Source organism: Pecten maximus, chromosome 3, assembly GCF_902652985.1.
Source record: "Pecten maximus chromosome 3, xPecMax1.1, whole genome shotgun sequence".
NCBI lineage: Eukaryota > Metazoa > Mollusca > Bivalvia > Pectinida > Pectinidae > Pecten > Pecten maximus.
Genome location: NC_047017.1, coordinates 28,635,311 through 28,649,948, shown reverse-complemented (window position 1 = coordinate 28,649,948; position 14,638 = coordinate 28,635,311). Strand labels below are relative to the sequence as shown.

The 14,638-nt window shown below is 33.8% G+C and overlaps 1 protein-coding gene across 1 annotated transcript; it reads right to left on the bottom strand.

Moving 5' to 3' along the window:
• Nucleotides 1-4,798: 4,798 nt before the first annotated feature.
• On the bottom strand, nucleotides 4,799-6,567 carry LOC117323826 (keratin-associated protein 21-1-like). Its single transcript, XM_033879302.1, has 3 exons — nucleotides 6,181-6,567; nucleotides 5,587-5,680; nucleotides 4,799-4,893 (listed from the first exon to the last, which is right to left on the bottom strand). Exons 1-2 carry the CDS (start codon nucleotides 6,533-6,535, stop codon nucleotides 5,631-5,633), a joined length of 405 nt encoding a protein of 134 aa, XP_033735193.1. The 5' UTR covers nucleotides 6,536-6,567; the 3' UTR covers nucleotides 4,799-4,893; nucleotides 5,587-5,630.
• Between the last annotated feature and the right edge of the window lie 8,071 nt (nucleotides 6,568-14,638).

The following is a 14,638-nucleotide window of genomic DNA, read 5'->3' as shown; positions in this document are numbered from 1 at the left end:
AGGCATTATAAGCTATCTTACCCTTATGTATTTTATGTCACAGTGATACGCATTCATGTCTAGTCAAAACAACCATAGTTGTCTCAATTAACGATAGTTATTTTTGCAGGTAGTTTGGTAGTAATTAAATACTACTTGTCAATTTAAAAGCAGACATATTGATGTTCTGACCTAATTTTACTATCATATATAGACCTATTTCTACACTAGCCTTTTCGTATCTTTATTATATTAACGGACCATTCATTACAGTTAACTATCGATAGTTTCTGATTCAAATAAAGCATATAACCACGCGGAGACTCAACATTAACATTTCTAATACAAGCAAGTTTATTTATTTTGTCACAAATAAAACGTGTGCTGGTTTGGGGCCTATAGCTACACAATGGCCGACAAGCTTTACGATTGATATGTCAGTAACGTAGAAGCGATCGTAATTATCATAAAATGAAGAAAGTTTAATGATCAATCAACATTAAATTAGATGAAATACTATCATCTTATTAATTACTCAAATTAGTATAGTCATGTCACAAGCACTTGACCGACCATGACAACGTTACACATCACGATATGGTTTACCACCAGGAACTTGCGTCTTGAATTTTAGTGTATAGAATTCTATAGTTTATTTGGTGGAAATATTCGCGTGCCAATATTTTCACGTGTTATTATATTCGCGTGTGAATATTTTCGCGAAGATTTAATTATTGCGAAATCAGCGAAAATTTCCACTTTTACAGTATGTCAATGAAGTTTGGTAAAGAGTATCTCACTATCATACGGATATTTATGTACAGCGGGCCGACAATGGTCCATACGTTGTTTTATACCGATATTTATTTACAGTAGGCCGACAATGGTCCATACGTTGTTTTATACGGATATTTATTTACAGTAGGCCGACAATGGTCCATACGTTGTTTCATACGGATATTTATTTACAGTAGGCCGACAATGGTCCATACGTTGTTTCATACGGATATTCATTTACAGCAGGCCGACAAGTGTCCATACGTTGTTTTATACGGATATTTATTTACAGCAGGCCGATAATGGTCCATACGTTGTTTTATACCGATATTTATTTACAGCAGGCCGACAATGATCCATACGTTGTTTTATACCGATATTTATTTACAGCAGGCCGACAATGGTCCATACGTTGTTTTATACGGATATTTATTTACAGCAGACCGACAATGGTCCATACGTTGTTTTATTCGGATATTTATTTACAGCAGGACGACAATGGTCCATACGTTGTTTTATACGGATATTTATTTACAGCAGGCCGACAATGATCCATACGTTGTTTTATACCGATATTCATTTACAGCAGGCCGACAAGTGTCCATACGTTGTTTCATACGGATATTTATTTACAGCAGGCCGACAATGGTCCATACGTTGTTTTATACGGATATTTATTTACAGCAGGCCGACAATGGTCCATACGTTGTTTTATACGGATATTTATTTACAGCAGGCCGACAATGGTCCATACGTTGTTTTATACGGATATTTATTTACAGCAGACCGACAATGGTCCATACGTTGTTTTATTCGGATATTTATTTACAGCAGGCCGACAATGGTCCATACGTTGTTTTATTCGGATATTTATTTACAGCAGGCCGACAATGGTCCATACGTTGTTTTATTCGGATATTTATTTACAGCAGGCCGACAATGGTCCATACGTTGTTTTATACGGATATTTATTTACAGCAGGCCGACAATGGTCCATACGTTGTTTTATACGGATATTTATTTACAGCAGACCGACAATGGTCCATACGTTGTTTTATACGGATATTTATTTACAGCAGACCGACAATGGTCCATACGTTGTTTTATACGGATATTTATTTACAGTAGGCCGACAATGGTCCATACGTTGTTTTATACGGATATTTATTTACAGTAGGCCGACAATGGTCCATACGTTGTTTTATACGGATATTTATTTACAGTAGGCCGACAATGGTCCATACGTTGTTTTATACCGATATTTATTTACAGCAGGCCGACAATTGTCCATACGTTGTTTTATACGGATATTTATTTACAGCAGACCGACAATGGTCCATACGTTGTTTTATACGGATATTTATTTACAGCAGGCCGACAATGGTCGATACGTTGTTTTATACGGATATTTATTTACAGCAGGCCGACAATGTTCCATACGTTGTTTTATACCGATATTTATTTACAGCAGGCCGACAATGGTCCATACGTTGTTTTATACGGATATTTATTTACAGCAGGCCGACAATGGTCCATACGTTGTTTTATACGGATATTTATTTACAGCAGGCCGACAATGGTCCATACGTTGTTTTCACAAAGACGATCATCTCACGATAAGGTCGATTACAAACAAGATTAGCTTGTTGTATATGCATTCTTATCGTTATCACAACACCTTGTGTATTTTCGACAGAATATCGTTTAACATTTGTCAATAGCTATGACATCTCGGTAAAGAATACCATTATATGCAACTACTTCAATCAGACAAGGGTTATTAGCGCGGTTAATGCTTGTGGAGACATGCTATTTTCATTTTAAAGATATGTTCGTTCTTCAACTGGGTAAAAAGAAGGTCTCTTGTAAAGAGAATGATTGTTGCTAATAGCATTTAAATTATTTCATTCAATGATGGATTTTAATAATTTTTGCCATCAAAAAATAACAGGACGCCTCATGATAACGTCACTTTGACTCTTTAGCATTCATCGATAAATTTGACGGATATATGCCACATAGTTCTGATATTTTTGTTATTCTGCTTCGCATAGGAAGATCAGTATCACACTGAATATATATTACCTATCAGTTACTTAAAGATAATGGGCTATTTCTACAGGATATAGGAAACTTTATTAACGTCACATACCTATTAACAACAAACATTATTCATAAGAGCTATTTTTGCGACAATAGTATTTAGATTAGAATTAGCTTAAGACAGGATGTTAAATAAGACATATCATTTCTGTGAAATATATCGAAAAGACTATACAAAGCATGAATAAATACATTGATCAGACAGTTTAAATAGATTATCACAGGATATTACAGGCCAGATAGCATTTTATTAGGAGAGCCCCTACCTAGCAAGCTTTCTGACTCTAGTACATTTGTACATGTAAAGAAATTAAAGTAAAAATAATATTACGTAGTTTCTACATCAAATATTACGATGACATAACGGTTAATATAGTTAAGTAATATTGCAATATTGCAAAGAAGAATGAAAAATCGTCTTGGACAGGATTTTGTGATAAAAAATCAATTGTCATAATTGTTTGTAGCTTGTGCATTGACAGAATGGACCATCCCAGTGAACTCCGCTTCGAAAGTCATTTGGAGATATTAAACATCAGAGAAGCCTCAAGCGAATAGGACTTTTAGAAATGCTTAACAGGTCTACTCGGAGCTCTTCTATTGTCTTTCCTTCCTAATGTCATACTTGAAAATTCTGACGACGAAGTTTTGAATATATTCAGGTGATATCTTATCTATTATTTTAAAAACCTCACATGTCATTTACATACACATTATCGCTTTTGGTAAAATTCAGTATTCGTGAAAAATATTAGTTGCGACCATGATGAATAAATCTCAATGCTCCCTCTTGTATCTTTTTTATTTTCCGAATACTTTTGTGAACAAGGTTCTACTTTTGGATGTTTTTGTCAAGAATGATTTCTGGGGATAGTTTACTGGTACATTCTTCAAATATCAGTAGGGAAATCAAATATTGCATGAATCATGATTTAACCACTAATGAACACACGTCAAATGAAAGGAAGATTATTTCTAAACCAAAAAGATATGATATTAGTGCTTCATTTAAACAAAAAATCGCGTTAATTTGACATTCAATAACACAGATATCAGGAGTAATGCTACATGTATGTATAAAGTCTTTCTAGTAACTTTACATGAAAATGGGATAGCAGCTGCTCAGTCTTCGTTTGTTTTATATAAGTTGAATGTCACACTGAGAAATATTTTGTCTAAATTATATATTGTTTATAATAAGACATTTAAATGGGAGGGGATAGTTGAATATTTTAGATGTAGAAAAAAGAAGATGAACTGTAAGCAGAAAAATATTACGGGTTTGTCCTCCTTTTTAGTGTAGACAGACTTCATAAGTGGATATCGGGAGGGGAAAACATGATGAAAGACGGAACAGCATCAATGATTTGATTTCATAAAATATTTATGACCTGGGAGTAAACGAAATAGGTACATGTATACCCTTTGATAAATAATCATAATTATATATAACCAAAATGTTGTTTATTGCTATATAAAAAAAATCAAATGTCTAAGCGAAACAAACCTTTCACTATATTATCAGCGGAAAAGAGATAATTTGATGTCATGAATAGAGGATTTTGTTATACTGTGTTTTCATGTGATATCATAATTACCGGTACAATAATAAACATGACGTCACCTCCGGTTATTCTGTCTTTACATGTTATAGTGTAACTACAGGAACAATTATCAACATGACATCATCTCATGCCATTCTGTCTTCTTATTTGAAAGTAAAATTACTGGTACAGTTATAAAGCTGACGTCTCATTCAGACTCTGTTTCTTGTCAAATGATAGTATAACTACAGGCACAATCATCAAAATGACGTTATATCCAGTCATTCTGTCTTGTCACGTGACATATCCCGGACGGTTTTTATCTATGTTACCTGATTTGCGTTTTGCATTGACGTAATTTCTCAGTAGCCAAGTTAAAAATACCAATCAAAGAGTACATTTTTCTTTAAGTTTTTAATCAACATAACAATAACACAAACATACAAATAATGTCCACACAGACGAACTGGTAACTGGTATTGCGCGATATCTGAAAAGAAAAGTAAATATAGTTTTAACAGTAATGAATACAAAGTATTCCAATTAGCATATTTAGTATATTCATAAAATCATGTATATAATTTAACAAAAGGTCCCGGAAGATGAAAATGAAAGACTTGATAACAACTTATACGTCTATATAGAAAACAAGGTAAAATAAATTAGTTAGTTCACGATGTGAATTTATCAGCAGTTCCTAAACGCCCAACACAACAAATTATTGACATAAAATCTGTAATACTAAATGGCAGAGAGAAACTATGTAGATTGCTCAATAGTACTAATAGCCAGACAAAACAAATTATTAAGTTAAGCAATATGGATCTATCTCTAACCAGACAAACTTTTTCTGTTGCATTAGAGACCAGACTAAAATTATTAACTAAAACGATATGGATGCTTTCCTAGCCTGACAAAATAAACTACTAGCTAAAACTATAGGGATTATTTCGCTGTATTAAAGGCCAGACAAATCAAATTGTTAACTAGAACTTTATGAATTTTCTGTTGTACTTAAGACCAGATAAAACAAAATGACTGTTCGCAGTCAAGTTTAACCACTCATTGGTTAGCGATCGTAAAGAATATCACAACGTTAGCGAGGGGAAAGGAAATAGCCTCTTTAACTTAAGTAACAACGGATTTTTATTCTTACAAATTATTGATAAATTGATATACTTACATCACAGAGTTGCTTCTACAGTAATGAGTGTTAACGTCAGGAGTTTAACCGGAGTTGGAGTTCCTCAGGAGAAGGAGAAGGGGCAGACCGAGCACTGAAAACAAAGGGAAACAATATAGAAGGATTGCACAGAATGGACATAAATTATACCTTTAATTATAAATTAAGTAATGCAGTTAATACAAAATTGTGAAAATGAATGAAAACACACGTTATAAACAGCAACAAATAAACTGGTAATATTAATAGAAATGGTTTAAACGATGGCAACATATAAATAATAGAAAGAATTGTAGGGAAAGGGAATAACATGTGATATGAAGGGAAAGCGTCATTTGCCAAACCCGTTGTCACAAATTTCATCGGGCACTTCCAAGAGAATAGAAGACCGAAATTTGGGAGTATCTAGTAAGGTGATAATAAGCCTTCAATAATCCTTACATTCGATAGTAGAAGTGATAGAAGCTACTTAAACGAGTAAACGCGATGGCAATCAATGTATTATGTATATGATTTGACAATGATTCTATCGGAAGTAGATAAACTGTTAAATAAACAGTGTTATTTTACTAAAATAATTTAATCAGCACTTACACAGAAGTCCAGAACTACCGAGTCCAAAAAGTCCTTCGTCATTGTTGTTGACTGGTGGTGGCAATGGGGGAGTCATTGGTACGTAGGGTTGTCTAATGATAGTCTCGGTGGAGACGTATCCCTTTCCGTATCCCTTTGAGTGGCCGTATCCGCTTCCATATCCACTTCCGTATCCACTTCCGTAGCCACTTCCGTATCCACTTCCGTAGCCACTTCCGTAACCCATGCTGTATCCGCCTCCCATACCTCCATAGGTATCATAGCTAGTGTAATCGGAACCGTATCCGGCTCCTAGTGCGCATGACACGCCGAGACAAAGGCATATAGCGATGAGGGCGACAGAGGACGACTTCATGGTGACTGAAATACACAAAAAAAAAAAAAAACTCAGAAAATATATATGTTTAAAAATATATCAGTATTGATTCTAAATGTAATATTTTCAAATAAGTCACCAAAACAAGTAAATTAATGCTTAAACATTTATAACTGCTACTGGATTTTTTGCTTAAAATATCCAACGACTTGTTATTAAGTAGTTACACGACTAGTATGCTGATCTATCGGTGTGTCGCTATGAGAACTTACCAGCTTAGTGTGAGGTTCATGTTTGATTCCAGCCCTTATATAGCCCCTGTCCTCCTGTCTCGTGACTTCCTGTTCCCGGACCCCTTCCACGTGCCGTTTGTAAGGTAACGTGACGAATGACCGGGGGCTGTGTTCAAGCACTAAGCACTGACAGGTGACTTAATCTTATCAAGTAAAGTACACACCGGTAGTAATGAGCTAATGTTAAATCTGATCACGATACTTAAAACCTCCTTTAGGATGTTGTCAAATTAGCAAAACAAATGTAACTTCTACCTCATGAGTTAAATTTTGTATCTTATCTCAGCAAGTACCCATCCCAAATCAAAGTTAATGAATGCTAACATCGATATGTGCAGCCTGTTCTTTATACTATGTTAAATCGTTAAGAGTTGTTAAACGTTTGTAATGAGGAATATGAATCCATGGCTGAAAGACGAACTATCCTAATCTGTCTGTATTCTCCGGATATTAAAACGAAAATGTTCAAGAACATCATAATCACTTTTTGATGTTCATATCACAAATGATTTCACAAATTGCGAAAGAGACAACAAAAAGAAATTAAGAGAAAATGCGAGAAGGAACGCAAATTTAGAAGCATACGAATAAATATTATATATCGAGTCCACAACGAAACAGTAAAGTTGAGCGCCTTCCTACAGATAATGATTATCTGTCTTAGTCAACAAATTAGACTTAGATACTGTTCCTGTAGAAAATCAAAACAATGGTCATAAAGCATTTTAACTGAAAGGACTAATATATATATATATATATATATCACGTCAAATACATGTAAGGACCACCCTAATTGCCGTCATTATATATAGATATAGATAGAGGTACATTGTATATGTTTTGCCTGCAGCCAATAACTATATCATTTATTACTATGGCGACAATAGTTAGACTTGGATATTTTTTGTTTTTATTTACTCTTAATGTTTTGAATATCTCTTGATAGATGTATGTAATCGTCTAACGGCCTTGTCAAGGTCATCATAAGTAGTTTTGTCTTGATATGATTTAATCTATCATAGTGTTTTTAAATAAAGTTTAACAAAGAGAGTCAAACATCTCAGGATGAGACCGGTATTCATTTAAAGTAGACGGACAATGGTCCATATGATGATTTGACAAAGATTATCTCAGGATCAAGACGATGGTCCATATGTTCATTTGACGATGACGATCATCTTAGGATCAGACCGATATCTATTGACTATAGACCGACGATGGCCATATGCTGATTTCACAAAAATCAGTAGCTTATATATATATATATTTGTTCACATACCAAATTTCCGTACCACATTGCCTTTTTTAATAATATATGGTGTAAATAAACAATACACATAAGAATTTAGAATACATGTTGATAAAAGACATGACCTGACGTCTAACTTAAGATCGTTGTCATTACAAATTACATTACATGTCTAAAGGAAATTGGTATACTTAGAAGCATTTTGTTCCGGAGAAAAGGTTCGTTCTTAATAGTAATGAATAATAATGAATGGTGACCATGGTTTATGCAGATTAATATTAGGTTCGTGAGAATTCAATTAGCTCTTCACATATTGTGGAATTGTTAATGAAATTCCTCAAAACAGAGAAGCCGTATAAAGAATAGCAAAACTAATCGTATGTCTATAACATTCCGGGAAAAAAATAGAATTATGTCATAAGTGTGGGCAAATGTATGGTATATACCCATATAGTTTTACAGTGCCGTTGTAAATCTACCTGTACCAGATCAGTTATGGTGTAAAATCAATACACGGGAGACATTGTGTAATTAGTCACACTACTCATTGGTGACAAAATAACCTATGAATACATCATACTTCGTCTGGCAACAGTCAATCATATTTCAAAAATGCTAATGCTATATTTCAAATTATAATGTGATATATAAACCCCTGTTTATATGATCTCACGAGAAACACTCACAACTAGTATTGTAAACTGTTCTCCAATAGACTAACCTATTCCTACATGTGTTAATTTATTATGCTGGGTACTAAATTTGCATAACGTGTATTTCGTTATACATTGTTATGTTATTTGATAAAGTTACTTCTATATTTTCCATTTATTATCTTATCTATCATTGTAATTAATTCGATTTCCATTTATTATCTTTTTATTACTGTAATTGATTTATTTTCCATTTATTATATTATTTATCATTGTAATGACTTTATTTTCCATTTATTATCTTATTTATCATTGTGATTGAATGTTTGTCTTGTCAGCAATAATGTGTTGTAGATGCTGACTCTTCTGTAGGATTACTTTGTTGTAAGTCTCCCTTCCATTACAGGTTTGGTGCTGTTCTCAATAAAAGTTACAGGAAATTGAGAGGCTTCCTGGGAGCTAAATAATCTGGGTTGTGGTTGTCTTATGGGCGCAGACTTTGTGAAGGATACAGTAGTGTAAAAGTGAAGAGTATAGATCACCTTAATAGCTCATTCTACCGAGAATTATTTGTCAGCCTAGTAGTAAGATGCTTGGCTTGAGAGGGAAAGGTTGCTAGTTCGAATTCCGGCGCGGACAGGGCATTTTCATTACACCTTTATATTACAGTTAAATCATCGTCGCGATTAGTGCATAATAAATCATTTAAAAAGAAAATGAATCACTTTTCTAACCAGGCGCCATCATTCGTTAAATTGTAAACGTAGCATACAGGTTAACGGGATTGCTCGGGGACTCGAGTCTACCAGCAGGGTAACGGCATTCATCGGGGAATCGGTGGACCAAAGTAGAGATCGTCGACAGAAGAGAAATGGTAGTATTTGTCGTTTTATTTCTTTATGAAAGAAATTATTTATCGGACGAAAAAAGTGAGTATACTTGAGCATTTCAAATTGTTTAAGAAGAATACTTCAACAAATCATGATAGTGATACGCTGTTATTTACATAATGAGAGTTGAGATGCGTGCAGATTGTATTCTTCATGAGGACCAACAATTACTTCCGGTACTATAATGTTCTCAGAACTCCGGACAAGTTTATAAATCTTTTAGGCGGACAGGTGAAAACTCAGATATTAAATGGACACTGTAACGACAATAGTCATGTTATGTTTAATATCAAATGATTTAATCGTACCGTGAAGAGGTTATACCATTACTAAGCATGCATTATCAAAACATTAGACAGTGCATAGTGAAATGACCCATATGATTTCAAAGGCGCACGACAACAGACGGAATACGATGGACAGTGCCCATTTGCACATTTCTATTGAAATAGTGGCAATTTTTTTTTCTGACTCTCATAAACATACTACGATGGCCGACAAGAGCCTGGCAAAATTAAATGAAAAAAGCTGTAACACTTTTTTCAATGGTACAGTTTTTTCATATCTTTTTGTACCATAGAAAAGTGTACCATGATACAAAAAGATGTGAAAATTCAAATCATTTTGTACTATATGTGTTACAGAAAGATTATAAACTACTTAGGAAAAAACACAGCTTATATTCACATGTTTATGTACCAATAGCCGGTATCAGCCGGCAAAATGATGTGAAAGGTTTTGTACCGCGTTACACTTTTTTATTTCTTTTTGTACCATTTTTTGGTACAAAAAGATATGAAAAAAGTGTACCAAGAAAAAAAATGTTACAGTTTTTTCATATCTTTTTGTACCATCCGTGGTACAAAAAGATGTGAAAAAACTGTACCATCAGAACATCGGAATGTCGTTATCCAACACCATGATCAGGGCTGACCCCGAATAGCAAAGGTTTGATAACACCGTCACAACAAGCTACAAAGTTTATTAATCACTTCTGAGGACACAAATCGAGTCGAAACTTTAGTGTAAGTATTGGGGTGTACCTTAGGGGCTAAAAATTATTGAATTAAACTTGTATAATGTCGTCATTTCTATTTTAGAGATAAACAATTGAACGATTGAAAAAATATTACAGCATTTCTCTAATAGTCTTACAAAATATATATATTCCTCGATGTCTTCAGTAAAACCAACTATATTTTACGAGTGGGGCTAATATTTCGATATTTGCGCATTCGTGAAAAGTATCAAAATATTAGTCACATGAGTGAAACATATTTGGTATTATTGAAGATGCTGTTAGATATGCTGTTTATTACATTTTCATAGCAAAATATACCGGATCATCTTTTAACTTTTTCCATTGTCGTTTGTATGCAGGGTTTTGATTAAATATCACTTTTATAGAATGATTACTTTTCGATGTTTCACTGCTAAAAGCGTAATAACGAAACCCATCGGTGTCTTTTACTCGAGAAGTTTTTATTACGTAATAAAATTGATGGTCCCATTTCCCCAAAACGGACCCCATAGGTGTCTTTAGTTTCTTTTACTCGAGAAGTTGAGGCAGACTGGATACATTGACAATGTAAGTACAAATAATTCGTCACTGGAAAAATTATTAAAGACGTTGTTTTTAAAATGAAAAGTAATTTAAAAGTTAAAATAGACAACTGATCATTTTGCAAGCCCAACATCAATATACATGACGATTGGATCATCCAGTAGCTAGACATTTCGGATACTAATTGGCAGGCTATGTGATGACAGCTTTATCTGGGAGTCATTTGTCAAACTCAGTAACCCTTATGTCTGGCCGTTTCATATGTTTCTGTACCATGGCTGTTTTCGGCCGCTTTTTTGTACAAAAAGATACAAAAGCGACTGACTCATTTCAACTCCGCTTTCACATCTTTCTGTACCATACAATGGTACAAAAAGATGTGAAAAAAATGTACCATGAAAAAAAGTGCTACAGTTTTTTCATTTCGTTTTGCCAGGCTCTTGTCGACCATCGTAACATACTGGTGTAATATTGAATAATGATGGCAAAGAGAATCAGTATAAAGATATTATTTACACAGAGACAAGACCAGCAATAGAATAAATTGGTGATTAATGCTGTTAAGGAATTAACTGTGTTAAACTTCTCGATGTATATCAGTCATGGAATTTTTAATTGGTTCATTTAAGCTTCATTAATATGTAAAGAACCATAATGCATGGAATAAACATATCGTATAAACAGAGAGCTTAGATATGAGGGAAATATCGACGCCGGGAAAAATATCATTCTTAATCGATATACAGAACAATTGTAATGATGTACTGTGTTACTCTGTCAATCAAACCGAAATCTGTGTTATATACTTACTCAATACTTCAGTGATACTGTTCCAATCACAATTAAAGGGAAAATGTAACTACTTCCAATGCAATATGACACTACTGTCTGTTGTTGGTTTTAAGGATTGTACAAGACAAACAAAGTATTAGCACCTTAAAAACAGAGTAAGAAACATGGGCGAGAAAATGATTTAAAGACCGTTATACGGCTGTTTGCTCCTTCAAGTCTTGTCAGTAATGATAAAGGCCTAAACTTTGGAAACTCTTTATATAACTTGTTGATGATATGTCTATAAGATAATGTGATAGTCCTGTTGAGTATATGTTTATAAGACAATGTGACGGTCCTGTTGATTATATGTCTAACACAATGTGACGGTCCTGTTGATTATATGTCTAAAACAATGTGACAGTCCTATTGATTATATATCTAAGACAATGTGACGGTCCTATTGATTATATGTCTAAGACAATGTGACAGTCCTGTTGATTATATGTCTAACACAGTGTGACAGTCATGTTGATTATATGTCTATAAGACAATGTGACAGTCCTGTTGATTATATGTCTATAAGATAATGTGACAGTCCTGTTGAGTATATGTCTAAGACAATGTAACAGTCCTGTATATTATATGTCTAAGACAATGTGACAATCCTGTTGATTATATGTCTAAGACAATGTGACAGTCCTGTATATTATATGTCTAAGACAATGTGACAGTCTTGTTGATTATATGTCTATAAGACAATGTGACAGTCATGTTGATTATATGTCTATAAGACAATGTGACAGTCCTGTTGATTATATGTCTATAAGACAATGTGACAATCCTGTTGATTATATGTCTAAGACAATGTGACAATCCTGTTGATTATATGTCTAAGACAATGTGACAGTCCTGTTGATTATATGTCTATAAGACAATGTGACAATCCTGTTGATTATATGTCTAAGACAATGTGACAGTCCTGTTGATTATATCTCTATAAGACAATGTGACAATCCTGTTGATTATATGTCTAAGACAATGTGACAATCCTGTTGATTATGTCTATAACACAATGTGACAGTCCTGTTGATTATATGTCTAACACAATGTGACAGTCCTGTTGATTATATGTCTATAAGACAATGTGACCGTCCTGTTGATTATATGTCTAAGACAATGTGACAATCCTGTTGATTATATGTCTAAGACACTGTGACAGTCCTGTTGAGTATATTTCTATAACACAATGTGACAGTCCTGTTGATTATATGTCTAAGACAATGTGACAGTCCTGTTGATTATATGTCTAAGACAATTTGACAGTCTTGTTGATTATATGTCTAAGACAATGTGACAGTCATGTTGATTATATGTCTAAGACAATGTGACAATCCTGTTGATTATATGTCTAAGACAATGTGACAGTCCTGTTGATTATATGTCTAAGACAATTTGACAGTCTTGTTGATTATATGCCTAAGACAATGTGACAGTCCTGTATATTATATGTCTAAGACAACGTGACAGTCCTGTTGATTATATATCTAAGACAATGTGACGGTCCTGTTGATTATATGTCTAAGACAATGTGACAGTCCTGTTGATTATATGTCTAACACAGTGTGACAGTCATGTTGATTATATGTCTATAAGACAATGTGACAGTCATGTTGATTATATGTCTATAAGACAATGTGACAGTCCTGTTGATTATATGTCTATAAGACAATGTGACAATCCTGTTGATTATATGTCTAAGACAATGTGACAATCCTGTTGATTATATGTCTAAGACAATGTGACAATCCTGTTGATTATGTCTATAACACAATGTGACAGTCCTGTTGATTATATGTCTAACACAATGTGACAGTCCTGTTGATTATATGTCTATAAGACAATGTGACCGTCCTGTTGATTATATGTCTAAGACAATGTGACAGTCATGTTGAGTATATGTCTATAACACAATGTGACAGTCTTGTTGATTATATGTCTAAGACAATGTGACAGTCCTGTTGATTATATGTCTAAGACAATGTGACAGTCATGTTGATTATATGTCTAAGACAATTTGACAGTCTTGTTGATTATATGTCTAAGACAATGTGACAGTATTGTTGATTATATGTCTAAGACAATGTGACAGTCCTGTTGATTATATGTCTATAAGACAATGTGACAATCCTGTTGATTATATGTCTAAGACAATGTGACAGTCCTGTTGATTATATCTCTATAAGACAATGTGACAATCCTGTTGATTATATGTCTAAGACAATGTGACAATCTTGTTGATTATGTCTATAACACAATGTGACAGTCCTGTTGATTATATGTCTAACACAATGTGACAGTCCTGTTGATTATATGTCTATAAGACAATGTGACCGTCCTGTTGATTATATGTCTAAGACAATGTGACAATCCTGTTGATTATATGTCTAAGACACTGTGACAGTCCTGTTGAGTATATGTCTATAACACAATGTGACAGTCCTGTTGATTATATGTCTAAGACAATGTGACAGTCCTGTTGATTATATGTCTAAGACAATTTGACAGCCTTGTTGATTATATGTCTAAGACAATGTGACAGTCCTGTTGATTATATGTCTAAGACAATGTGACAATCCTGTTGATTATATGTCTAAGACAATGTGACAGTCCTGTTGATTATATGTCTAAGACAATTTGACAGTCTTGTTGATTATATGCC

Bases quoted from the DNA above. Each gene is read 5' to 3' on its own strand.
- LOC117323826 (XM_033879302.1), bottom strand. From the start codon at position 6,535: ATGAAGTCGTCCTCTGTCGCCCTCATCGCTATATGCCTTTGTCTCGGC. The intron at 5,681-6,180 runs GTAAGTGCTGAT...CTTTGTTTTCAG, and splicing joins CGGTAGTTCTGGACTTCTGT to TGCTCGGTCTGCCCCTTCTC.